Genomic DNA, 27,600 nt, shown 5'->3' with positions numbered 1-27,600 from the left:
AATCCCGCGCACTTGCCCTGACCCCGGTTCCCCCAGCATCTCCAGCAGCAGGAGCGCGCCCCGCCCTGCAGACAATGCGGGAGCGGCCCAGGGAGGCCTCTGGGTGCGGTAGTTCCCTGCCCACGACCTGATGCCGTGGGCAGGCGTAGCCGGGACTACATCCCCCATCAGGCAGCGCGCCCGCAGCCTGGCTGGTGCAATCACACCTTAGCACGTCCCGGGGCCGGGGCCAGCGCCGGCTGGGAGAAGGATGGGTTTGCCCGGGACTCTTCCAGAGCACTAGCGGGGGCACTTCTGTTGGGGACAGGGGGCTGCAGCGCTATTCGGATGCAATGGTGGGATCTATTGCTCCTGTGGTGGCATCGCAACATTGCAAGATCAGTTGTATCCATTGCAATTAAGTTTGTGGGATCTGGACATGAGAGGATCGAGCGTATACGAGTAACTGTGCCAGCTCTTCGGCATTTCTTCTGACTGCATCTCCTGCTCGCGTGCATCTGACTAGCTCCTGGTTCCGATTACAAAATACACCGATCCCCAGCACTTGTATCCTTAATTTGGCTTTGGGAACTACCCGAGCAACCATGCATCGGTTTGTCTTGGTTGCCAGGCAAGCTGCGGCAAGGCTGTGCGGCCGCGGGCCAGGGGTCTGCCGGGGCGGAAGGACGGACATGGCTCTGCGTTGCGCCGCTTCGCTGGCGGCCGGGCAGCAGCCGCGGGGTCCCCGGCGGGAGGGGACGGTGCGCTGGAGCAGCGCTGCCAAGGCCTCCGCCGTGAAGATCAACGAGAAGGCGAGCAGGGAGAAGATCCTGACGCTGGAGTCCATGAACCCGCAAGTGAAGGCGGTGGAATACGCGGTGCGGGGCCCCATCGTTCTGAAAGCCGGGGAGATCGAAAAGGAGCTGCGGAAGGTGAGGCAGAGGCGGCGGGGCGGGGCAGGGCAGGGCAGGGCGCGCTCTCCGCAGCCCGTACCAGCTTTGCCCCGGGCGCTCCTCCGCCGCCGCTCCCGGTTGGGATGTCGCAGGGCTCGGCGGGGACATGACACCCTGCGGGGCTGAGACGCGACCCTGTGGAAGCCTCGGGAAAGCGGGAGGTACCGCGAGTGCCGCTGCAGTGCCTCCTACCAAGTTAAAAACTCTCGGAGTACAGCAGCCTGTCTCTCATCCCTCGCTGCCCCGAGCCGTGGCCGGACGCGCTCTGCGTCTCCCGCCCCTGCCCGGGCCGCCCCCGGCCCCGCTCCGCTGCGGCAGCCCCGGCCCCGCGCCCCTTCCCACGGGAGGCGGCAGAGGCACGGAACAAAGGAAGCCGCTGGCCGGCTACTGTTTATCTGGTGTCACTGGCTGCCTGAGGCAGATACGGGACACCCCCATAAAGCAGTGTTTACATTTCTCCGGCCACTTTGACCCTTTGCTGCAATCCCGTGTCCTTTGTGTTATACAAGGAGGTGAGTGACCAGCTTTCATCATACTGATAGAGCGTTTAAGTCGTTCATGAGGATTTTAGCTATACTGCCTTGGCCGGGGCAGGGAGGCACCTTCAAAACCGGCGGCGGCCTTCTGACAGGTGAGCTAGACCCGGCTATCCCAGGCACTGCTCCGCAGCCTCATCCAACACTGCTCTGGGTCGTCCAAGGAGATCACCGATAATGTGCTCCTTTTTTATTGCAGAAGTTGAGGTGCCTGAGGACAAGACTTCAGAGCACAAACGCTCAGTAACGCTGCCCAAAGTTGTAGGTGGTTGGTACTCTTTGGAGGATCAGATAATAAAGCAGATCCTAAGAGTCTGGGCCAATATGTGCTAAATAAAGCATCCAAATCAGTCATCGCTTACATTTTGTTCTTCAAATTTCTTTCTTATTCCTTGAGTATTGAAAAAAAGATTAAAAAGAGAAATCCTCAGCAATACAGACATGTCTTTTTGCTTCTACTGTTCAAACCACAGCTTCCCCTCTCATCACAAGGACTTGCTTATTTTTGTTTTGAATAAAGCATCTGGCAGAGTAGTTTTTCTGTAATTTCAGCTATTATTCACTGCCTTTGCTGCTTTAGAGAGTCTTTCTAATATCTTATTACAGGTACTGCAAGACCATTTTCATTAGTTAATGAAAAGTGCTTTGAACAAAAAAGTGCTACAGCAGTTCTAACCATAACAGATTAATTCTCTGGTCTTCGTGTTACTTGGTTCCCCTTGTTTTAGAAGGTGAAACGTTTTCAGCTCACTATAGTATATACATCAACTATTTGTCTCATTCAATAATTATTAAAAACAGCATCTTTTTTTAGAATTTCGCTTAAAAACTTCAGAGTGGTGATGGGGAATTAATTTCAGAACATCTGTTTTGATTTTTGCCTTAAAACTTGTTTATAAAGGTGTCATTGTGTTTACGCAACTAGGTTCCCTAGTGGGTGCATTTTCCAGAGTATAAAATCTTCCAGTGTTCTCACTGAGTATGTTTCTTTTCAAGTTAACATCGCAGAGCAGGAGATATTACTTGACAAAACAAATATAAAAGGCCCTTCACTAACTCCTCCCAGCTCCCCTGCTTACTCCAGTTACCAGCTGAGTCACTGGCAGAGAGAATAATCTGCTGTGCACTTATGAAAAAATCTAAGAGCAAGTCACTGCCAATTACTATATTAAAAGATTTTTATGTCAGTTTTGCGTTGTGCCTACTTATGTGGCATTTTCCATTAATTTTTTTTTTCCCAGGAACCACACTCACGAAATAATGTTTGCCATTGATAATGGCTACCAGCATTCCTAGAGGTGACTATGCTTTAACACGAGTAACGCAAACAAACCTCCCAGCTGGCAGGGAAAGAGGAGAAGAATTACTGCAAAAGTTGAGACAGTGTATCTGCAAAGAACACTAATCAACTCAAGCAAGCAGAAAGACTTTACTTTCTTCCACACTGCTCAAGTTATTCATTCGTCTTTGCCCTTCTGATAAAAATACTGCTATTCATTCCCTTGTTTAATCAAGCTGTCTGCTAAAGGATACAGTGTTGAGTAATACCCAAGTTCCTTATAAGTGAAATATAGGTTATCTAATTGTCTATTTTTTGCGTGTGCGTGTCTGAAATTTAATTATGTGTGCTCACACGTCAGTGGCACTTCTTTTTATTAAGTTGGACAGCTTTTTCCATCCCTCTCAATCTTAGCTCACAGAGTTAGGCCAACAACTGCCAGCAGAATTAACGCTGCTGGATGAAGAGAAGAGGCTGAAGTGGTTGGCAGAGGAAGGGGATGCCCCACAGTATCTCTAGATCCACAGCTACTCTTCACTAACAGCAAGAGTTGCCCCATAGCAGCTCTTCTGCCTCTGATGGGGAAGGAGCTTTGCACAGGCTGGAGAGCAGAGGTTCCCCAGTATGAAGTGGAAGCACTGCAGTGACTGGGGGTAATAAGAACAGGCAGAGGTGAAGCAAGGGCAATAAATCTGCATTTATCCTGTTCTGCCCAGATGCCTTTAGGTAATTTGTTTCTAAACTGAAAGCACCCTAAATGCAGCCATTGTCTAATCAGATGTGATAGAGGCTCTCCCTGTTTAAACTTGGTTCCATTTGGTTACTCTTCATACTTGCGTAACTTACACAGCTGTTATGGAGATTGTAAAACAGCTACTTGAAGCTGTTTGCACAGTGTAAGCTTTCATCTACCTTGAGGTTTGTTAGTGTTCAGATCCCAAATAGCAGCTTCTCTATTATTCTATCTGGCACTTGCTGCTTCTCTATATTAAGTCGAAATGATCACAACAGGAGCTGTTAACTCCACAGTGAACACAGAAATAAGGACTAAAATGTTACTCAAGAAGTCTTTGACTGGGCAACTGAAGGGATATTCCTTAAAAAATAAATAAAAATGAGGCAATAGTTTCAGCTCCTATGCTTGGGACTAAGACAATGTAAGTGACAAGTAGAATACTCAATTAAAGCAGAATAAGATCGATTGTCCAATACAGGTGGGCATGCTGTACCTGGATTTCACAAGTTTTGTTGGCTTGTGGCCTGTATTCATCTAGGTGGAAAATCAGGGGTTTGATGTACATTAAGTCTTTCAAGATGGAAATCTTCATGCAAAATCAGTGACTTGAATTACTTTCCTGAACCTTTCTTTCGTAATTTTGAAATTGTGTCATTCTTTGAAAGTGAAAACCTCTTTTCTCTTCCCCTTTGCTATTGGTAGCAATCAGCAGATTCTGGCTTACTAAGATGACAGAAAGAACAAACTTCAACTATTCACCTTGGTGTTTCTGGAAACTTTTTAAAGCAAGCTAGAGCACAGGCATATTTTAATAAATGATTACACTCTAAATAGAACTCAGTCAAGTAAGACCTTTTTTCTACCCCCTTTGTGTAGACTTGCTAACAGATGGCTACGATATCAAGTATTGACTTTAATTACATTTCGGACTAGAAAATTGCTCCTGAATACAAATTCAATGCAAGAATAATGCAATCTCTGAACAGAGCCCTTCTCTTCACCTAATTAGTAATAACAAACTAACTTATCTTTACATAGGCAGGACACATACCTGATTTGTTCCTTTGCATTCATGCTAATTTTAACTGACCTTGTTATGGAAAATCCCTTCATATCTGTTACCCTGACATTTCTCTTCATCTGTACTGTCCTTTTCTCCCCCATTCCTGATTGGGTTTTACATAATGTCAAGTTCTGTGTTAGGTTAAGTTGGCTTACATCTCCTTACAAAGCGTATGCATATTAAACAGCATTTCAGGATCCACAAGTCAGCTCAGGTAATACTGGAAGCAGTGCCTGGCTTAATGTAAGGCACGCAAGGTCCTTCAAAACTTTCAAGTTACTGAAAGAGAATTGTAGGGTAGAAAGGGGGAGAGGGATGGTGTGCAGGGATATATTGTCAGCATGTAGGAAGTTCTTCCGATAGGGCAGGTGGGTAACACATCCCAACCCTGGGCCTGGAGCCATGGGCCTTCAATGGCATTATACAGTTTCTATACACTGAAGTCCCTATTTTTCTGTTACCTTTACAGTATGCTCATCTCCTCTGCCCACGCTTTTCATTTGCATAACTATTGCAAATAAGTTTATTCAAGCCACTTGTTCACTCCCTACATTGCTATTTAGACAATAAAACTACCAAAATCCTTCTACTTATGTAGCTGAAATCTCAGGCAGCTTCTGCTAAAGTATTTTGGTTAAAATACTGTAGAGCTGGTTTGGGTTTTTTTCCCCCCTCACTAGTTCATCAGGCTTCTAAATTGAATAGAAAAAATCTGACTTAGAATCCAGCCTTAATTGTAAATGTGAGTTGACTGTGTCCCTGGGAGTTTTGGAAAGATAAAACACAATTTAGACAATGACATGCAGAAATATGATTTAACACGCCAAGAAAAAGATACAAGATTGACTGGTACACCCAGTAATGAAAGATGTTAAGCTTAAATTACCATCCTATAATTTTCTGCTTTGAATACGTGACTGTGTGCACACTGAGAAAGTATCTTCCAGGCAAGAGCATCTGACCTCATTAAGACAGAACTGTTGTTCCTCAGTTGTCTGTACATGTTGCATACGTAAGTGAATCTGTAGTAAAACCCATGTTTTTTAAGAGGGGAAAAAACTACTGCAGATGAAGTTGAAACAAAACTGGTTTCAAGAGCATGATTATCAAAATCGTATGTTCAGAAGCACGCAACCCACAGGATCCAGTTTTTGATATTTTCTGGTTGAATACATTAGCAAAATTTACTCCAAAATAGACCTTTTCCAATAACTCTTCAAGTTGAGGGTCCTAATGTCTAATCACTTTCTAATGAGCATTATTTTAATTCTGTCTTTTAATTCTGTCATGAATTCTAGTACTTTATCTATGTAGTCAAAAAATTCTGAATGCAAATCCACTTCAGTCAATGTGTCAGGCAAGAGTAACTTGAGGACAAGTTCTGTTCTGTAATCTCTGAATCAGATCTGCCAATTAAAGGTCAGCCCCACTGATTTCCTCATGTGATATGAGGGGGCATGCAAGTCATCACTGCCATTTTAAGTCAAAATCCAGAACTTTCCTTCTCCTTCCTCCCCAAAACAGCTCGTGTCAGCTTGAACTACAGAAGCATAATACAAACCCAAAGCCTTACTCCATGGTAAGCAGGTCAGGTTTATTTTTCTGCTGTGAGCTGTTTTAATAAAAAGATTGGAATGCTAATTCAGGTCTTCAGGTCCCTATTAGTTAAGGGCCTCTGGGCAATGCCTTCTTGGCCTCTTGAGAGGAGGAGATAAAAAAGCAAGCAAGGAGCTTGGCTACTACAGCGTAGATCTCAGCTATGCTGAAATGTTTGGGTTTGCCAGCTCTCTGATTGTACAGCTTGTTTGTGCAAGTCACAGCAAAACCAGGCTCAAGGAAATAGTACAGTGTTTCACAGTGTGATGTTATTGCCTGATAACCATGAAGAGGAGGCACAAAGCAATGGTGGTGAAAATGAAACAATTGGGAGCAGTCAGGAGCAGGCAAATCCTGAAATTCAGAAATAGCTGTAATCCCATGTTACTCTCCTGGGATTAAAAGCAGCTCACATTTTAGTGGCCTTCTCAAAGGAACCCTTTTCAATTTTTTCCTATTACCAAATCCACACATGCTTCTCTCCAGACTGACGGTTTTCCTTTGAAATTTGCTGAAGTTTTAGCAAAGACAGTGTCAGGTCAGTTTGCACCCTTCTTTACTCTTTCTGGGCACAGTGGTATTTTGCAGTTTGCCGGCATTTTCAGATGGTACCTTTGTAAAGGGAACCTCCAGGTACTCTAAAACTCCTAAGAGACAAACGAGCTCCTGGCAGGGCATTGGCCTCATGGGTGGTGTATGTTCTGGCATCACATTGTTTCTTTGATCAAGTAATTCTCTCAACACTTCTTGCATCGTGACTCTCTCTTTGAGAGACAGCTCATTGTTTCATACTGTTCTCCTTTTCTGTTGTGTTTTTTGAGGCTATGGGGATGTCTAGGAGAAGAGGAAGCTTCCCCAAACCTGGTAAACTGCATTTGTTATTATACTGGCTCTGCACCAATGAATTCTAGTTCACATATAAAAATCCCTTCTCCCAACTTCATGTGATATTTAGATACAGTTGTTAGTATAATTGTGTCTGGCTTGCTTCAGGTTTCAGATGTTTTTCATCTGTTTTCTTAAAAGATGCATTTCTTCTGAAAAGAGCAGAGAGACAGAAGTAACTGTTGAAGGAAGTAGTTTCTGAAGAGCATATTCCAAATCCTGGATGATTCTTTCATCCATTAAAATCCTTTCATTATCCAGAAGACAGGTACTAAAAGAAAGTACATGTTTTTAATATTTTCTCCTTTAAACGTGAAAGTGAAAGATGGCTTCTCCAGCTTTAAAAGTGGCTACTATCGTGAATCTGTTTGCTAACACTGTCAGAAGAGTGGCAGGAGCCTGGCCTTGTTCCCGAGCTGAAGCTGAATCACCTTGTGAGCACAGTGTGAGGTGCCGCCAAAGGCAGGAGGCTGGAGCAGAGCTTGTTTTGTAGGGCTGGGCATTGGTTTTCCTCCTTGATGTGGTTCATACCCTCTTCAGAAGGCAGGAGAATCAATCTGGAACTTACTGCTCACGAGTTTGTTATTAGAGCTCCTGTTATGCAAGCTTCCCTTTTGCAAATCTGCCAGCTTCAATCCAGCCAGACTGCTTCTGGAACACACCTTGCAAGCCTGCCTGCACCCAAAGAGAGGGAGGGGATGAGAGACAGACAAGTGTGGTGAGGGATCCCTAGAGGAGAGCAAAACAACTCCAATGGCCCAGTTCCTGCTCCCCCTGTGTGTTCCTTGGCTTGCAGGCACATAAATAGTCTCAGCTCAGGTATGTTGCTGACATGGTTAAAGACTGCTTAGCCTTCTGCAGTGGAATAAATCTATGACCTGTTGCAGCCCTTTTCCTACTTCTTTGCAATCTGATGTTGAGGTTATCAACATCACATTCACATTTCCTCTTTTCATACAGATCTTTCCACATACCTTCCAAAAAAAGGATTTGGCACAACCCTCCCCTTGGATACCCACACCCATCATCATAGGAGAAACCTTGACACAAGTAGCCAGTGACTAATGCTGCTCTGTAAGAAGCATCTGAGCAGAATTCTGCCTTGAACTCATCTGCAGAGGCACAAGCACTGTCTAGACTTCCCTTGCTGCCATCGGATATCCCTGCTTTGGAACTTTGACCCATTACCATTCAGCACTTGTTCTTGCCTGTTATTGTTTTCTGTTCCTTCTTTTTGAAATGCTAAGATGGGACTTTTTGTTCTAAAGAACTTTTCTAGACATTTTTTTAAGAACTTGTTTAGAACTTCTTATTTTAGACTAAATCTGAACAACTTCTCATACTCCTTTTTTAACATAGAGAGCCTGGAAATCAAGTAATAGAAAAATACTAAGTGGATGTAGCAATTTTTGTATAGATTTCACTAAGAGAGGATATAGCAAGTCTCATGAAGACAGTTCTAAAAAATTGCTGATATTAACTTGTTGTCAGGGAAGGAAAAGGCTCCAGTTATTTAAAAGCATTTCTCATTTGAAAGACAAAAAAGATAACAGCTCTTGTAGCTGAGACCAAGAAATACAAATTAATGAAGAGGGCCGTGGGCCTTTAAGTCGATGGGAACTGTGTGCACAACACAGAAAACCCATCATTACTTCTCTAACAAGATTTTATGGTGAGAGAACTATTGTGTATGGTTTGCTATTTATTCCAGACCCATCATTTGAGAAGCAAAGGTAGTGTGGGGTTTGTGGAGTAGGTGATGATTCTATACTTGCAGTGATGGCAAAAGCACTGAGTTTGGCCCTAATAAAGATTCAGATGGTATCAATGCTAATAAGCTACAACATTATTTATGATAAACTTGACACAGACACCAAAAAGCTCTGTTACCTTGTTTTAAAGGCTGTGCCGCTATAAAAACTCCAAAAGTACGTTATGAAATGCCAAGTACCTTTCAGCATTTCACCAACCAAAGAAGCAGCTATTTTTTTTTATTGCAGAACACAACAGTATTTGTGAGCAAAAAATTTAATGTAGGGTATTTCTATTATTAGGGAGTTGGTTTGTTCTGGTTTTAATCTGATAAACCAGAGTACTTCTATTTCACGTAGCTGTTTTTTCAGACTGCCTAACTTAAGGCAAAGGAAGTATCCGTGTTCCTTAACAGATTTGTATTACTTTGCAAATCCAGTGAAACTGATTCAATTTGCTGTAAGGACCAAATGCAACCGAAGTATGTGGGAATTTTTCTTCATTTCAAGCAAATAGAATTTGTTCTTCTTCTACATACATCTTTCTCTTCCTACTTATTTGTAATTAGAATGAAACAATGTGCTGTCAGTGGACCCCAGATAGCTTGAAGAAAACACATTTTTAGCTGTTTACATACTCATAAATTACTAAACTTCAGCCTCAGATAACTCTAATGTTTATCTGGCATCCCTATTTCTAATTCTTTATTTAGAGCTGAATTCAGCTCTTAATTTAGGGACTCAGATCAACAAGCATAAAAGCAAATGACTTGATGAAGTCAGTGTGTCACTTCCAATTATTTTAAGTGAACTTTTTTTCTATTGCTGCTAAATGTAAGGCCAAGTAAAATTTACCCTTTTCAATCAGGATCATGTAAGCCAAATTGTCTGGTCCTAATGCCATTTCTAACTACATATTTAATTTTAAAAGAAAAAAAATCCTGAAGGCTTTCAGTTACATGAGTGGGGATAATCCTCCAGATCTTAAAAATCCAAATCTTAAACCTCCAAATCTTGGCATCCAAATCTTAAACCTCCAAATCTTGGCATACCTGGGGATCTGTATCCCTGATGAGTACCTGTATTATTGTTATCTTTGCACATCTGGGTTTGAGTCTGTCACTGAAGTCCAGCATCATAGTCCATGGTGGAAAAGCAAAAATCAGTCAAGGCTTGCCAGCCACATATTCTATATCCAAATCCAGTTATTGTCTGTAAATACATGGACCAGGAAGAGGCTTTCTGAGTCCATGCCCAAAGCAAGTTGTTACTGGTAATTTTCTACAGAAAACTAATCAGGCTCATTTTGCAGTTCCTTAGTCCACATGACAATTCTGTCACTCTTAAGAGGCCTTCCTACTATCTCTCAAATATACATTAGAACAACTGTAAATTTATTACTGCCTATCTCACTTATTCTTCTTGTAATGTTGTCTTTTACTTTCAGTGAATCTTTTTTTTTATTTAAACCACTGGTGGTTTTTTCAACCAGTCAGTTCCTTGCCTTTTTTATGCCCTTATTTTATTTTGCTTTTTAAAGAGCTGTGATTGCTAATCAACATTCATTAACTTCCTTCCCTGTGTTTTCATGATGCATTCAGTTTCTCACAGGAAAAATGGCTGGCTGTTCAGATTTTGGAGACTAGGAAGCTTTTAAATATTCATGGTGATTATTTAGCACTTCTGTTTATCATACAGAGCCTCACTATGATATATAGTGAAACATCTCTACATGGAAAAATGGGGTCATCATACAAGGAATACTTAATCTAAGTGTAAAATAAATAAGCAAGCAATATCTTTACTGTTTTGACTCTAAAAGAACTAAAGGTCTTTAGGTTTCTTTTGTTGGTGGTTTCTCAAATATCCTCAAGTCTTTTTAGCTTCTTGACTGATCCATCCCTCCCTTAGGTGTCTCAAAGAAGTTGCTCTAATACTGACAATTCAAAATGCCCTTTTTTCATTTTTTTTACTTCAATATGTAGTTTACAGCCAAGTCAGTCTCTTACTTGCAGCTAGCAGAAGAATAAAAGCCAGTCTATCATTTAAAAATGTGTCACAGTCAACACAATTTCTGTAAACCATTTAAGATTTACTGGCAGTATTGCATAAGAAATGCATTAAGCTTTACCTTAAACACTGTAGCTGTTCTGAGATCAGGCACTGTTTAGTTACAGCCATGTGACAGATACTAAAGAAGAATGATCTACTTCAGCCCTAACAAAACATTCTGAATTATCCCTTTCTAGGGAATCAAAAAACCTTTTACTGAAGTGATTAAAGCCAACATTGGAGATGCACATGCAATGGGACAGAGACCAATCACCTTTCTCCGTCAGGTAAGACTACTATCAAACATTATTATTAATTTTTTATTAGAATGCCTTAAAAGCTATCTGATATGGGTGTTAATATAAGTGATTGCCTAGATGCAATTAGACTTAAAATAGTTCTTTTGTAAAAAATTAAAAATGTTCATTTTTGAGCTGAAGTCCTACTGCTTGTTGATTGTCCTCTTTTAACACAATAGCTTTCCTTAGTTTCCATATCGTTCCCCACCCATACTTTTTCCTGCCACTTCTGTGTTATCAGTCAGCACATTCATTACCAATAATGCTCTTCAAGAAAGGAAGTGGTTGTCTTTAAAGAGAAAAACAAAAACCTTTCTTCATCTGAGAGTATACTTTGAGATCTGCACGTAGCTGGTTTCAACTACTTGTACCGTATCTCATTTTGCACATTTTACCTCTGGGCAAGCTAATTTGTACGTTAACTTTTAGGGAAGATTACAACAGAGTTCATGTTTGTATATTATTCCTAAAACACAAATAAGGTTAAAATGAGTATTATCCTGTTTACTGAGCATCCCTCACATCCTCATGTAAAATCCTCCGTCTATAATAATGTAAATTCAGAGACTTGCAGGACAAACTGAAGCCTTATCAAACTGCGAGTCCAGGTGATGAGGGTACAAAATCGAGCTGTGCAGCAAACTAGGGAGACCTGAGCTTCTTACAAATTATTCAGACATATTACAGGTTATTCCAATGTTATTAAATAAAATGGGAAATCCTTTCTCCCCATGACTGTGCACAGACATGGATTAATTCATTCTCTTTGTCCAACAAGATGACAACAGCCTATCCATATTACACCATGTAAGCATAAAAATGAGAGAGACTGGAATAAATTAAGCTGATCTCAAGAGAGGGCTCTCAATTCTTTGTGTCTTACATTCCTTCATTAACTTAATTCTGCCGGGTCGTCTTGCTACTTTTACTATGTTCTATATTACCACTTCTTTTTTTAATTCAATATTTCCCACAAATTCAAATCAGTACGAACTAGAAGTTATTTTGGGGAAGGATTATTAGAACATGCATCTAGGACTTCAAAAGCTGATCGTATTTCTCAGTTCTGCTCCATATTTAAAGTCTTGATTTCCTGTCAATAAAGTGGGCTAGTAATACACGAAGAGTGGAAGATGGAGCTGGTTAGAGATAACATAGGAATAATTAACTGTGCTTTACTGTGTTTGCACTACACTTAGCTCACCTGGACTCCAATCTTCACTGTCTGTAGTACAAATAGTTAATAATTCTAGAGCTGTTTTTATCAGCATAACTTGGAACATGATAAGATTTCTTCTCTTCTGTGAGCACAACCCTTAAAAAAAAACAACTGCAAACTCTTCATCAACAACCTGTTTTAAATTAGCCAGTATTTGTGATCTTAATTTCCAAGAAAAGTTAACATAATATCATCAACTTAAAATAACCATTGAAAAGTGGCCAATTTACGTTTTCTTGGCACTCCAGGTAGTGGCCCTGTGTACATACCCAAACCTGCTGGACAGCCCGAGCTTTCCAGAAGATGCCAAAAAGCGAGCCAGACGGATCTTGCAGGGCTGTGGAGGAAACAGCTTAGGTAAGGCTCTGTTCCAGTTGCTCCTGTTGGTATTAGCAACAACAAAGATGGTTTCAATATCTGCAGCTGGTGGGGCGGGTTTGCAGTGTGACCTACAGGTGGTGACAAATGGTGCAAATTCTTGGTGGGACTTGTGACAGAGGAGGAGGTGAAGGTTATACATCTATGGAGCCCTTGCCACAATAACATCTACGCGTAACTAAACAGAATGCTGAGATTTTTTGCACTAGGAAAGTGGCAGAAAGTACTAGTGAGGCTCTGTTCTGTTGGTATGATATCTCTTAATCTGGGGCTCTGTGTCTCCTGCTAAGACTGGGTGGAGGGTTTTACAGTTTTACCCTCTCCAGAGGGTTCCTCTGCCAAGGAGTCTACTGTCTCTGTAATGCTGGTATCAACAAACAATATATGTCCATCTCAGCTGATCCAGTGCATGCTCCTGGATCTTTATTTTGAACTGTCAGTTCAAGTATGTTTGTCGGAGGATGAACTGGGGTATCAGAAACTCAGGTACCGAGGTGATAATGCTCTGCAAAAGGAAAGCTACACTGCTGAAAGGTGGTATTTTTTTACCTAGCTGAGATAGTTTTAACTGAAGATGTCAGAGCTCTGTTTCTCCAAGGTAAAATAACAACTTGTGAAAGAACTACAAGGCTCTGTTCTTCAACTACTGTTCCTACAGGAGTACACATGTAATATCCACATAAGTACAAACTTTGCATATTCAGTAGAAAGGAAATGGAAGAGACAATTTCTTTCTCATATGGTGACTGTGCTGCCTACTTGTACCTGGCAAATGCCACTAGAATTTCCACTTTGCAGATACTGCTGGGTGCAGCAATGAATCTGACACACTTACATTCTTTCAAGTAGGCAAACAGTGACATTTCAGAGGACTTATTACAGTAATTGGCATATTTCTTAATCTTTGTGATTGCAGTGCCTATTTGCACTGGCATATTTTGAGAGTAGGTGCTGTGAAACTTAATAAAATAAACAAAACATAAACAGTGATTGCATTAGCAGTTATTTCGGCTTTGGACTATTCCTAACAACACAGCCTAATATAGAATGTATTTTATCTTCATCTTCTTCGTATTGGTTTTTCTTTTAATGTAGACCATTAAAAATACATTTATCAAAACTGAGAAGTTCCTCTAGCTAAATGAATCCCTTTCCTGTCTTACTTTGGAACAATAAATGCACATAGTACTGTTGGCACATAAGAGTTACTGGGGATACATTTGAGTTTTGACTCAGTCTTTCTTTGTAATGATTCTGAAATTCAGGGACATGGAAGGAGTTCTCAGAATGATGAGTCTTGGCCCCTTGGTGCTCCCTTCCCCTTAAGGGCGTGGTGGTGTGGGACATCACAGCCCCATGTTGGAGTAAAGTATAAGGAATTCAGCCTTGCATAATATTTCAGAAATATGTTCCTTTTTTTCAGAAGATCATGCATTTCCCATCATTTCTGTTAGCTCAGTAGATTCTGAGGAAGTAGGCCTGAAACTGTTGCAATATTCAAATAAGATGATAATTCTGAATACACCCTCTTAATGTCAGTGGATAAATTGAGGTTCTGTAAGTAACTGGAGTCTAAATGTCTTTTTATCTTGAAATTATTTATGCCAAGAACAACTGTATCTCTAAATTCCTGACAACTAAAACCACAGTAGACCTTTCTGATGTGCTGTAGTGGTTTCTTCCCCCTCTCCACCCTGCCTGTCTCCAGTATGGTGTGTCAGCCCCTTCTTTGGTCTCTGGAGCTCATCAGCCTCTGTACAGCATCTCAAAACATGCAGTTGGAGGCACAGGGATGTGCAGCTGAATGGAAGTTACCCCTATCACTTTGTTGGTAGTCTGACAACTTACTGCTGTTCTCTTCATGGCTGAGAAGGAGAAATTTGCTTTCTTCTGAAAAAAACAAAGATTAAAAGCTGACCTCTCTCTGTAGCTTTAAGTGTTGTGTTTTGTTCAAAACCTTATTTTTTAACAAATTTGTCAATCCAACACAAGGGTGAAATCACTACATATGGTCAAAGCCATTTGAAGTGTTACACCCACATCTATACCAGCCTATTTAAATGTATTAATTGCAAAGTTATATGAGTGTCTTTTCCTCTGGAAATGAACTGGAATACCCTCACTTCCAATGAACATTCATTTGGCAAATCCCTACTCATGGTTTGAGTCTCGCTACTCCCAGGCCATATATGAAGGCTCAGATGTGTCCTCAACTTCTCATGTGTCCCAAACACTCTGGGATTCTACTGACACCACTTACTTTGCATGTGGGATAAATGGCATGTCTTTCCAGGCATTTGAGACATTTACCCCTCTCCTATATACAAAAATACATAATATATGTAGCTTTATTGGGTTGGGTTTGTTTATTTGCATCCCACAATGCAAACATACAGATTCTAGTCAAAGCCATCAATTGAGTACGATTAAGTGTAGAAGTACAGATCAATTAAGTGTTCTGTATAACCTCAGAGTGGTAGGACTCAGCACCCAGTGGCTCACAAGACAGAACGACAGCTTAGGTTTGTTCTCCTCCTTTAACAACATCTTCCTAGCTGTGGGCAAAGACCCATGTACAGACCCGATATAACTTCTAGTCCTGTAAAAGTGAATGTTTAGGACATCAGGGAACTTCATGCCCTGAATTACTGTTTTGTCCCATGCAATTGTGCAGTACTTGCAAAGGTTCCTTGTCTTTTTAAATCATGCTTTCACAGAGGTCCTACCAGGCAGACTACTAGCAGATAACTGAACGATAAGAGTTAAGTCAGGCACAATTATTCCACTGCACCCAACAAGCAAAGAAGATTCTGTGGCTTCCTGACAGTGTTCTAAAATAGATGTACACTTGTCACTTCTTTGTCCGTCAGTCTTAGGCTTCATAGCTTGAATCCATTCCTCACCTTGACCTAGGCTTATTTTTACTCTTTATTTGTTGCACATACTCAGCAGTGATGCACACAGGCATCTAACAGCTCATTTTATTTAAGATTATTAGTTGTGCTCTGTAAACTGCACATGAGATTGGGGTGATTCTAGACATTTCTGCTGAAAAATGGTTGTGGGAGATGCTGTGGGGGAAGAAGAGAAGCAGTTTAGGATTTTTTTGGTTTCAGACTGTGGGAGAAAATGATACGTTATTTTCATATTGCAAATAAAACCCTTATATTTGTCATGGAATAGAAGAAGTTACTTTCCTTTCTATTGCACATACTACCTCTGTTCCTTGTTCCCATTACTTAAACAGGAGTTTGTTTACATTCAGAAGTGCTTCCAAAATAAAGAAAGCTACTGAAAGATAGTAAAAATGGGATTGCTGTCCCAGTTTGCAAAATAGGCTTGAAATCATGCTTTTTACCAATCCAGTATGTTATTTTTGTATTTTAGTGATACTTATTGTATTTGTCTAACTCCAAATTAACTCTTTTGCTCTATGAATGAACCAGCTCCCTTTCCTCCTCCATGGAAAGAAAACCAAATCCATCCTGGGGATCCATATAAATATGGCTCATATGCAAACTACTCCATTCAATATTAGCTCAGGAGTTTTGCTAGCAAACAGAAAATCTGATGTACATTGTACTGAATTCTCATCTAATTTTCTGTTTGTCACAGGATCCTACACTGCCAGTCAAGGTATAAATTGCATCCGTGAAGATGTTGCTTCATATATTGAAAGAAGAGATGGAGGGGTTCCTGCAGATCCAGATAACATTTATCTCACCACTGGGGCAAGCGATGGCATTTCTGTAAGTGTTAAAATGAAACCTGTCCTTTCTTGGTACAAACTGCAGCTTATCAATTACCTCTGGAAATACAAATCTCTGTTAAACCTCTGGTCTCACAAAGTCCTGTGAGTTTGGTCTGGCAGATACTGAAGCCCCATTCAATGAATATCCAATCCTGTGAACAAACCAGTGAACCCCCTGTGTGGATGTCAGGTGCCAGCTGAGAAGCAGGCGCAAAGTCTCTTAATATACATTAAATTGTACTTTTCTGTAAAGGTGGTATGAACTACAGGTGCCTAAATATGAGTTTAGAAGATTCAGAGCATTCAGACTAAATAATGGTTGTCCTCAGTGATTAAGATACATAAACATTGGAGATTAGAGGGTATCAAGCAGTGGCAGAGGGAAGAGGGAATGACCTCAGAGGTGAGAAGTCTCAGCAGCTCTTCTTCCAAGTAAACTCTGCTAGTGCAGATCAATGCCAGTGAAAATCCCAAAGATGTATTTCTGTCTGTGTATTTCAGTTTGTTTGAGAAACACTTCAGGTTTTGTGTTCAGCCAAGGTTCAAAGACGGTCCTCAGTTAAGACAGGAATACCAGTCTCTATCAGATTGCTCCTTTACACAGACCCCTTCACTGATAGTACAGCAGCAGTTTGGCTTTTACGAAAGCAGCCTTTGACAGTGTGTTGGTGAAGGTGGTTTTTCTTAAAGGACATCTAGTGGCAGAGCTCAGAATGACAACGCTCCGGCAGGAACAGCTCTCCAGAGGTCTGCAGTCAATTGGCTTTCCAGAATTTCTGGCGCTGGCAGCTTGTCAGGAATGGCAGCGCAGTACATCTAATCTGCACCATGCTGATTTGATTTCACCATTGATGTAAAGTCAGCACCACAACGAGTCTCATTATTTGGCCCTTCCAAAGACAAAACAACCTCAGGGGAGAGAGGGTGTTTAGGAGTTTTTAAATATGCATTTGGTCCTGATTATATGTTTTGGATGCTTGGTATTTTTAAACTAGTGGTGGGTAAAAAATTATATCGATTATAAATCATTACCTTAGCAGCTGAGTATGTGATGAGAGGCACAGAGCAGCAGATTTTGTACCAGAACCACCAAGAAACTAAAGGATACTGCTGCTGAGAGAAAAGATATTTTTGGGTTAGATGCCAATTACATGCTGATAAGGATGATTGCTTTGATTGCACCTGTACTTCAGAGTTTTCCCTTGGTTATAAAGGCAAGAAATCTCTCTGCTTCCTGCCCCTTGTGCACTGTTTTATTTAATTCACATGTAAAAAGCCTCCACATCACACAGCCATTGGGCACAAGGAAATTGTCTGGACTGACCTTAGCACAAACATTACCTTTCTGTCTGTGTCTTCTGGGAATAAACTACATATGATTTTATTTCCGTCCCAACACATGCAGACTTCTGATCTGTTCTGTTACTTGAAAATAAAAACATAATTGCTCATAATGGAAAACAGGTTTCTCTGTTCCAAGGGAGAATCTGCACAGGCCCCAGTTCTAATTTCTGTTTTTATTTATTGGTCTCTTGTGGTTAATGAGACAAAATGAATGGAAGGCAATGAGCAAGAACTAGCTAAAGCTTCTTTGCTTACAACAGGGCACAGCAGAAAAATCATTATCTTGATATTCCTGTTGCAAACTTGCCTTCTAGCTTTGTGCTCAGAATGTTTTTCCTAAATTTTGCAGTTGATCTGGCATGATCTTTGGAAGCTATGTCATGAGAGGATTCCATTAAGCTTAGACCATCCTTACTCAACCAGTAACAACCTGAAATAAATAATTCTCTTTGACTATCTGCTTCTAGGACAGAAATCTGCCTTAACTCTAGACTTTTTTAGGAAGGAAGTTTAGTAACTTATTCCAGAGTGTATTATTAATTCTGGTGTGTGAGCTTTTTTTTTTTTTTTTTTTTTTAATTCCTACTTTTTCCCCAGGCAATTTTAAAGATCCTGATCTCAGGAGGTGGCAAATCCCGAACAGGAGTGATGATTCCTATACCCCAGTACCCGTTATATTCAGCAGCCATCTCTGAACTGGATGCTATCCAGGTGAACTACTATTTGGATGAAGAAAATTGCTGGGCTCTAAATGTGAATGAACTTCGCCGTGCCTTGAATGAAGCTAAAGCATATTGCAATCCAAAAGTCCTCTGCATCATCAACCCTGGAAATCCCACAGGTCTGCAGGAATTTTGTTTAGTGAATGGGTTTATGGGTTTTAAGACCTTTTTTTTCTTTACTTTTTCATTCATTTGACACTGCAGGCAAATCCTAGGTACTTATCAAATGCATAAAGCTGAATTCCAGAGATCAGTGCTCTAAGTAGGACAGTATGTTTTATTTTTAGAAACGTATTTTCAGTATCATGGAACTCCAGAAAGGAGGGAGCAGGTTCACTTCACTGGATCCCATTTGAAGCCACTGCTTCCACTGAAGTTTTCCAGACTTGTGGAATGACTTTCAGTCACTTCTGGTCTCTGTGAAAGATCTTGCCTCTGGCATAGCCTGTAGCCCCTTGCTTCTGAGAGTCAATGACTGTAAAAACTCAGAACTCAGTGGCAAGCACTGCCTCCCTCCGAATTTAGTTGTTTGAGTAGTTGAGGTTGACTGGTAAGAAACTAGCTCCCACCTAACCATCATGCATATGAGCATTTACAGTGATTAGCTGTACACAGAGTACTCTGAATAAGTCATTGGTTGATTACCGTATCTCACACTTCCTTTGCTTAGGATGGACTAAGTTACCTTGTACCATAATTCTTCCGAAAATGCTCCTTAATTTCATACTTAGTGAACAGAATTCTAAAGTTCAATAGCACTTTTCAGAGGACGAGTGATATCTTCTTGAAAAGTTGGTAATCTGAGTAAGTCTGAGTGAAAAGATTGGTGTGTGTACACTCCACTAACTTTCTTCTTGCTTTAAAAATCAAACTATAGGACAGGTGCAAAACAGAAAGTGCATTGAAGATGTGATACACTTTGCTTGGGAAGAGAAACTTTTTCTTCTGGCTGATGAGGTAATGGAATAATCTGTTCTCTCAAAAGCACAGCTAAGAGTACTCTTATGAGGTTTAATTTTGTTCCATGTGTGGTATTGGTATTTTTTAAGTACAGGGAACAGACTCTCTGTTACCATATTAAGACATGAACAGACATGCAAGATTCTTAATATCAAAGGATCAGTATAACAGGTGGCTTGATCTGGGTTTGAACTAGAGAGAAAGTGTAGGGGACACAAGGAAGAACTTTGCTGCAACAGACCTAAAAACCTGTGTGGTGCTCAGACCACTTCAAGTGGAAGAAACAGAAGGAAAATCAATTTAAACATACAAGTAAAGGTTAAATCATACAAAGAAGCTCACTGTTCTTCCAAAGGCCCAGCCTTTAAGTGTGGTCACATCAGATAAAAAGTATCATTACAGTAACTATTACTTAACAAAGAACCTTGTGTCTTCTAACAGCTTTTAAGTTTTGAGTGTAAGGACTGTTTCTTCAGTTCAGATCTGCCTCTCTAAAAGGCCATGTTTTATCCTTAGTTGGGGGAACAGAGCACATTAATGTCTTCTGACTGTTCAGGTTTACCAGGACAATGTGTACTCTGAAGGATGCCAGTTTCATTCTTTCAAAAAGATTCTGTATGAGATGGGACCCGAGTACTATAACAATGTTGAGCTGGCCTCTTTTCACTCCACCTCTAAGGGATACATGGGCGAGTAAGTCTGATTTAGTTTTTTTTTTATTTCATCTTCCTCGTTAATCTGGTTGGACAGCCCTTTTATGTTACTGACCTGAAGGTAATCCACTGTAATTAATCCTCTATTAATTTTAACTAAAGACTATTAAGAAAAGAGAAACAAGCACGGAGTAATGGATTAACTCAGTGGTTTTCAAAGTACCAAATAATAAGAATATTTATTTCAGACACCTAATGCCTCAGTCCCACAAAGGTGAAATCCTACAGTCCCAATCTGGACCTGTGATAAAGGAAAATTGGCCTCCAACATTCAAGGGAACAGCTCACTAATCACTGGGAGGTTTGGTATTACAAATGTTTGGGTATGGTTGTTTTGGGGAGCAGGAGATGGAAGAAAAAGAATTTTTTGATTAAATGTATACTGCTACAGCCATATGCTCTTGTTCTGAAGATTAAAGATCCATGTTAATTGTTAACTTGCCTAATAGGGAAGCTGCTTGTCCACCTTTATCTCTGTATGGGATACTGGGACTTAATGTCATGTAGCTCCATCTGAAACCATTATCAGTGTGGCAGCTGTTTCAACAACCTGTATGTTACCTGTTGTAAGAGTCTCATTAATTGACTTTCCACTTCTGCAGTCATTTTCAATGCTTTTGTGGTATTTATACACTTGAGGTTAACCAACCTCTTCTGTTCACTTTGTCACAGATGTGGCTACAGAGGAGGTTACATGGAGGTCATTAACTTGCACCCGGAAATTAAAGGACAGCTCGTTAAGCTGCTTTCTGTTCGCCTTTGTCCTCCAGTCTCAGGACAAGCAGCCATGGATATTGTGGTGAATCCTCCAGTACCTGGAGAAGAATCTTATGCACAGTTCATAAAGGTCAGCAATAACATGCTTGTTCTTTTGTGCATTTCCCAAACCTATCCTAAGTACTGGGAACTCAATCTATGCACAGAGATCAGTCTTCTTTCCTTCCTCCTTGGACAATACTGTATTAACACTAATTTACAGAACTATGGAGTGTATTCAAAATTAACTTAATATGACACTTAAAAATACTAGGAAGGCATTATCAAATCAGTTTTCTTGCTGATAAATTCAAATTTTTTCGTGTGTTTAATATGGCAAAAGGTTTACTAAATAAGATTTGCTGTTACTAAAATTTAATCAGGAATATAAGTTTAAATAAAGTAATAAAATCAATCTTTTTCTTAAATATCCAGTGTCTCTATATACTGAGCAACATGACAATCTGTATTGAAGTATACATATAGTTTCTCACTTGTAAAAATGAAGCTGACTCTGTCTTAAAATATTACATTATCAAGTCCAACCAAAGGCTCAGCTAACACGGTCTCTAGAAATAGCCAAGAGTGAATGCTCAGAAAGAAGACTGTGAGAAGAAGGCACAAAGATAGAGACTTCTGTAGGTTATTGTCTGACTACAACACTGTAATTGTATCCTACTAAAGCCTTTTTGCACTGCTGTTTTTAAGAGCAGAACTGGAATTCGGAATATGGTTTTCTCTAATAGCTCAGCAAAGCCCTACCAGTGTTTCATTTGGGGAAGGCTTTTTGAAACATAGTTTCTCCTGGTGTTTTTATTGCTACTTCAAATGTGTCCAACTGAACACCTTCCTTTTAAACAGGAAAAGGAATCTGTTTTGAACAATCTTGCCAAAAAAGCCAAACTAACAGAAGACATGTTTAACAAGATCCCAGGAGTTCACTGCAATCCTCTTCAAGGAGCTATGTACGCTTTCCCACGGATCTTTATTCCTTCCAAAGCCATTGAGGAAGCTGAGGTCAGTCAGTCATTCTTACTCCAATCCATTTTAACCTCCTCTCACCTGTACCTGCCACTTCTAATGATGAACTTTGATTCCAGAGATGGAGTACAAAAGCAGTATTTCATGGGCTGTGTATGATTTTAAATATAACATGACCTTTATTTTAAGAGAGGAAAACAAAACAGATCGTTTCATCATAGTGCTAAGGCTCCCAGGTTGAGAGTGTCCCCAAGGACGTTGGTGTTTAAGTCACACAAGTAGCTGGCCCTGTGAGGTTTCAAATTGCTGCCTGTGCCTGGGTTAGGGAGGCCAGCACGTGTGAGTGGCAGTGTGCTTCTGACCCTACAAGGGAAACCCCATTCAGCAGGATTGGGAAAGAGGGCTGGAGGTTTCCTTATAAATTTCACCGTTTTGCCTTTGGGACAGGAACCTATATTAATAAATGATAAGTCTTTCTGTTCCTAAGCAGAGCTCTGAAACCTAATTTGTAATATTCATTTTGTAAAGGGAATCTTATTAGCACAGCTGAGAACAAAAATAGGGTTGTTTTTCAGCTGCTTATTTGATTAGGTATATAACCTGGATATATTTAAGAACTTTTCATAGTTATTAATCAGGGGACTTCCTAGGCAGCAGATTATTCAGGAGGAAAAAAAATAGTAACTGCCAACAGAACTGGAACACACAGTTCTCAAATTAATTTAATCTTATCAAATGTCAGTGCCTTAGATTTTTCCAAGTACAACTTTGAGACTTTTGACAAAAAGTTACAAGCAAGTCAAGGAGAATAACAAAATTACCTAAACCCTTTCTTTTGAAGTGAGTTTTTGTGTAGGTTATTCAGCCCTGTTGCTCCTTGAAGTACTGTTATTTAATTTACTGTGAACCGCCCCATTAGCAATTGTTCCTCATCTTCTTTAGTAAATTGAATAAGAAACTAATAATGTAAGATAAAGATTCAGAAAAAAAAAGCAGTCATGAAATTCTATATATTAGGAATATTTTGATTTCTCTAATTCCAATGCATCCTTTCCCTTAGGCTCATAAAATGGCACCTGATATGTTCTATTGCATGAAACTTCTGGAAGAGACTGGAATATGTGTTGTACCTGGAAGTGGATTTGGCCAGAGAGAAGGAACCTACCATTTCAGGTACAGTTTCTGTTTATTTAAAAGCAAATTAGCAGTAATAAGCAAAGTATCATCCCATTTCTTTCTCTTCTGATTAAATATGAGGATTTTTATTTCAGTTTCTGTTGTCTCAGTGTCTACTGGACAGTTTCTGTGGACTGACAGCAAGGTCAAAGACCTGGTCTGCTAGATGAGCTATTCAAGTTTTAATGGTGTTTTCACATCTTGCTGACATAACTACATTCTATTTTTACACAGTGGCATTTGAAATGCCTTCTCCAGGAATACAAACAATAGTAATAGCTTAGACTTTAATCTTAAAGTTGGCTATGGAATTACAAAAATTGCCCTGCATTCTTTTGGAGGAGGAGGGGGTTAAACTGTGTTTCCATATGGAGAAACTTCATGAAAAATGCTTCCCTATAAATCTGCTCTTTAAAGACTGTATAACTTTCTTACCAAAACAAGATGTTGAACTAAATAATCTAATACCAAAACTGTGTTGCTTTTGCTGCCAATAAATAGAACTTTGCTCTAGCCAAGTCACTGATAGCTAGAATTTATCATGGAATTTAGTCTTCCTCAGTCTGAAACAATACAACAGAGGGTATCTTTAGCCTTGACAGTTCTGCAACACAGCCAGCTGGGTTAGACCCCTTGGTACACACAGCTCCAGGAAAATCCTAGAGAGTCCATTCCTGCACCAGTGTGGGAAAACCATTGTGATCTGTGTGTCTTGTGTACAGACTGGCATACACACCCATGGCATTTTCAGATTCTGCAGAAGAAGGGAAAAAGGGACTAAAACCTGCAGAGTGGCATGCTGCATTGTTTTAATGCTTCTGAACTCAGTTTTCAATTAAAGAAAAAATGTACATTTACTCATAACTGACAACTCCTAAATCTCAAAAAACTGGGTGTAATTTGGCATAACTGCCCAACAGTGGAAACTGTGTTGTTCTTATTTCTTACTGATAACCTTCTACACCACTCAACAGAAAATAACAGTTCTTGAATTCCTGTATTCTAACCAATTGAAACCAATTTCTCTAGTGTAATGGTATAGTTCATTTAAAGTAAAAATGCAGAAAATGATAGAATCACATCAAAACAGATATTAAACTTGTTGCTTGCTGTGCTTTGAGATTAATCAAGATCTGCGCAAAGATCACAGTTTAGTTGGTTCTGAAGATAATGTGGGTTGGGTTTTTTTATTTCTTTAAATATTATTTTTCAGAATGACCATTCTTCCTCCAGTAGAGAAGCTGAAGATCCTACTGGAGAAAGTGAAAGACTTCCACATAAAGTTTCTTGAAAAATATGCATGAAACTACTGTGGCTTTTTCCCCCTCATCCCCTCCCCTTCAAGGCAAATGCAGACAATGAACAATGATGTGCTGAGAATGTGCTGTTTATCTAATTTAACTAAATTCAAAATAGATAGAACCAGACTCAGATCCTGCTACAACTTATTGGACTATTAAAACTATATCTGGTCTAGAAGACATTGTTACACCAACTTTTTATAAGGGGAAGGGGAAGAATGTGAAGAAAGCGCTGAAAAGAAAGAGTCAGTAAATGTTTTTGTGCCTTGATTGGAAGTTACATTTGTGAACTTTTGACTCAATAGGTTGGGGAAGGGAATTGCTCATTAAAATTACTACTGTCATGTGGGCTTTTTTACAAAACAGAAATGACAAGTTAAATTGTTTAGATAGGAATGTGTTTCCCATCTTAAAATTCTACTAAACAAAAATCCAAATTCCTACATTATAGGTATTTCTTGGTTTAGTTTTTGTTGGTTTTGTTGTTAAGTGTGAAGTGTTCTTCAAACCTGATCAAGCACGTAGGGACAGCATTCTTATTTAAAAAAATCTTCAGCAGATGTATGCAGATGTCTTTGAAATTCTGCTAAAAAGAAATCCTGCCATCCCAGCATAGTTGGAATGGAATATACAGTTTTGATCAGAGGAGTGAACATGGTGTCTGCTTGAACCATATTTTCATGGAACTGAAACATAACGAGGAATACAGTCTTCTTTCTGTGCTATTCAACACATGATCCCAGTATATGAACACTGAACACTTCCTGCCATAACAACTCCAGCAGTTTCCTGTTAACTTTACTCCATCTTTTATACACACGGAACAGAGCAAGTTACTGTCTCAAAGCAGATGTGAGTACAGTCAATCCTTTCAAGTAGGGTAAAACACAACCCTTTCAGAACCACTCTGTCTGTGGGGAACATTTGTTTGGAAACATCACACAGCCCCTCTAGCTGGCCAAAATCCAGCTAGAAATGGCAAGGACTGACACGTTGTTACCAGGAGAAATGCTGGGGCTGATTTCTAATGAAGGAAAAATGTATTTAAAGGAAAATGTCTTGCACCAAGCATAAAGATAACGATAGTACAGCTGACACTTAAATCTTCCACAGTCCTATTGCTGGCTGAATGATCCTGAGTGCTTCTCAAAGCCCAGCTAAATAAGGTGGCTATCTAGGAGTACAGCTGAGGAACTCCACCAATCTCTGCCAGCTTCCCTGCAAAACAAAAGACAGCTTCTGTTTCTCTAGAGCTGGAAGCTGGACACCCTCTGCTAGCTCTGATAAAGGTGCTAGATGCTAAAGGAACAGGCCTTTCAGTATTCAGATGTGAAAGCATTAGCATTTGTCAGGCTTAGGCTCAGCATTTACAGTTTATTCATTAAGAATATCACATTCCATCTAGTCATTAATTTTAAGTTATTATTTAGAAGTAAACTCATTTTAATGTCTACTAGCACTTTGTAAGGCTGCTGTTGTAGCTGGTTCAACACCCTGTGCTGATCCAGGTTACTAAAGCCAAGGGCTAGAGAAACACCATCCAGATAAACCTGTGCCAATTTATCACGTGAGGAAGACGAGATGTTGTTGCCAATAACTGTCCTTGCCACAGCAGCCCCAGTCTATGACCCAGCATTAGCAGTGGGTGAGCTTCTCACAGTTCCTTACTGAGGCCTGGGAGAAGAATTTTTTCTCCTCAATCACCTGCCAGGGGTCACAGGTTATGGATGAAAATGGCATGGCTGCTACGCAAGCTACTGTGGAGGATTGGAGAGAAACAATTCCACTTTTCTCCTCAGAGAAATGCACTTCTGGGAGGACAAAAAGTGTTCTCTCATAAGTGAGAACACTTATGCTGCTACTATCATTGAAAAATACAACCTGTCAGCACTCTCCACTTGGCATCCTTAATATGCACTAATAAAACAAACCCAGAAAGCAAAACTGTGGTAGGAGGTCAGAATAATGATGTAAAAATAAGACAAACAGCACTTTCCTCCTCTAGGAATGTGTCCAAATCAGATCTGGCTTTGGACTCTTAACGCAGTATAGAGTGAAACTAAGATCTAACAATGGGAGTTAGAATATTTTTTATATTTTTGTAACTACAGCTTTTTCATGGGGTAGTATTTGTAATCTAATAAGTCAATAGATTTTATATTTGCCTTGCATTTGCACCTGATACTTCTGGAAAAAAATGTAAAGGTTTACAAGTTTCTAATGATAATTTACAGGTGTGAAAGGCTTTTTGTTTTAAGTCTGGACAGCAATTCTTACACTTTTAAATCAAATTATAATGGCATAAACTGAGTTTTTTCTAAACATTCTATTATGGTGCCTTTTATGTTTCTGACATTATAAGGGATAACAATTTGTTCTTGATGCATCTCATATGGAAGGGTGGTAATTTCTATTGTCCATCCACAATATTTGTATGTATTGTGATAAGGTTAATGTGCATTTTTGTGGAACAATCATGTAAACCTAAGACAAAAAGGCTTATTTTCCATGTCTTTGAAATATTTCATTAATAACAGACAATCCTTCCTTTCAAATGCATGCTTCTAGGTTTGATCTTCCTCCAGGTGCTCCTTGTAGCAGTACTTCAGATGTATGAGACTTCCAAATAATAAAGCACATGTTAAAAAAATGGTACTACTATTCCATTTCCTATGTCACTGGAGCAACAGCAGCTGGATTGCATTATAACACATTCAATTCCATATTCAAACCAGTACTTACTAATATTTAGTACCCATGTACCAGATCATTAATTTCTGCGTCACTCCAGTTTATGGACTTGAAATTTGTCCAACTTACTACCATAAAACTATTCCCTACCAGTGCAGAAGTGTAAATAGAGATGGTCTTAGGCAAGTTTATGCTCGTAATTAATCCTATAAAGTAAGGAGCTGCAACCAGAAGTAAAGCAAGCCAGAGTTCTTCCTTCACAGAGAGGATTAGCCAGTCAGCTGAGGCTGATCAACTGTGTCCTGAAAGCTTTGGTGAGGGGTCTGTTTGGTGTTGTGAGTTCCCTTTTAAAAATCTTCTTATATGGCTTGTAGGAGATTAAACTTACAGAGCAACACTGTCTTGTCTGTTTGCAGTGACACCTCAGAATTACTTTAGTGGTGTTTGTTTGGGAATTTCAAAGAAAACAAAACTTAGGG

At 40.0% G+C, this 27,600-nt stretch overlaps 1 protein-coding gene and 1 long non-coding RNA gene across 2 annotated transcripts; both read left to right on the top strand.

Annotated features, from left to right (window-relative positions):
- Positions 1-179: 179 nt before the first annotated feature.
- On the top strand, positions 180-27,085 carry GPT2 (glutamic--pyruvic transaminase 2). Its single transcript, XM_042027564.1, has 11 exons — positions 180-911; positions 11,028-11,117; positions 12,597-12,705; positions 16,342-16,475; positions 18,419-18,662; positions 19,421-19,500; positions 20,060-20,196; positions 20,889-21,063; positions 21,834-21,989; positions 23,014-23,126; positions 24,343-27,085. Exons 1-11 carry the CDS (start codon positions 585-587, stop codon positions 24,431-24,433), a joined length of 1,656 nt encoding a protein of 551 aa, XP_041883498.1. The 5' UTR covers positions 180-584; the 3' UTR covers positions 24,434-27,085.
- On the top strand, positions 931-3,061 carry LOC121664325. Its single transcript, XR_006015954.1, has 2 exons — positions 931-1,563; positions 1,668-3,061. It is a non-coding gene; the product is annotated as an uncharacterized LOC121664325 (long non-coding RNA).
- Positions 27,086-27,600: the final 515 nt, after the last annotated feature.

This window comes from Corvus kubaryi, unplaced genomic scaffold (assembly GCF_017639235.1).
Source record: "Corvus kubaryi isolate FWS band 111438036 unplaced genomic scaffold, C.kubaryi_AGA036_p1.0 37300, whole genome shotgun sequence".
NCBI classification, from domain to species: domain Eukaryota; kingdom Metazoa; phylum Chordata; class Aves; order Passeriformes; family Corvidae; genus Corvus; species Corvus kubaryi.
Note: the sequence above shows the minus strand (reverse complement) of the source record. Positions and strands in the feature narration are given on the sequence as shown.

Excerpts from the sequence above, each read along its gene's own strand:
- GPT2 (XM_042027564.1), top strand. The coding sequence starts at position 585 with ATGCATCGGTTTGTCTTGGTTGCCAGGCAAGCTGCGGCAAGGCTGTGC. Across the intron at positions 18,663-19,420 it reads CAACCCTGGAAATCCCACAG|GACAGGTGCAAAACAGAAAG; the intron begins GTCTGCAGGAAT and ends ATCAAACTATAG. Across the intron at positions 21,064-21,833 it reads CTTATGCACAGTTCATAAAG|GAAAAGGAATCTGTTTTGAA; the intron begins GTCAGCAATAAC and ends CCTTTTAAACAG.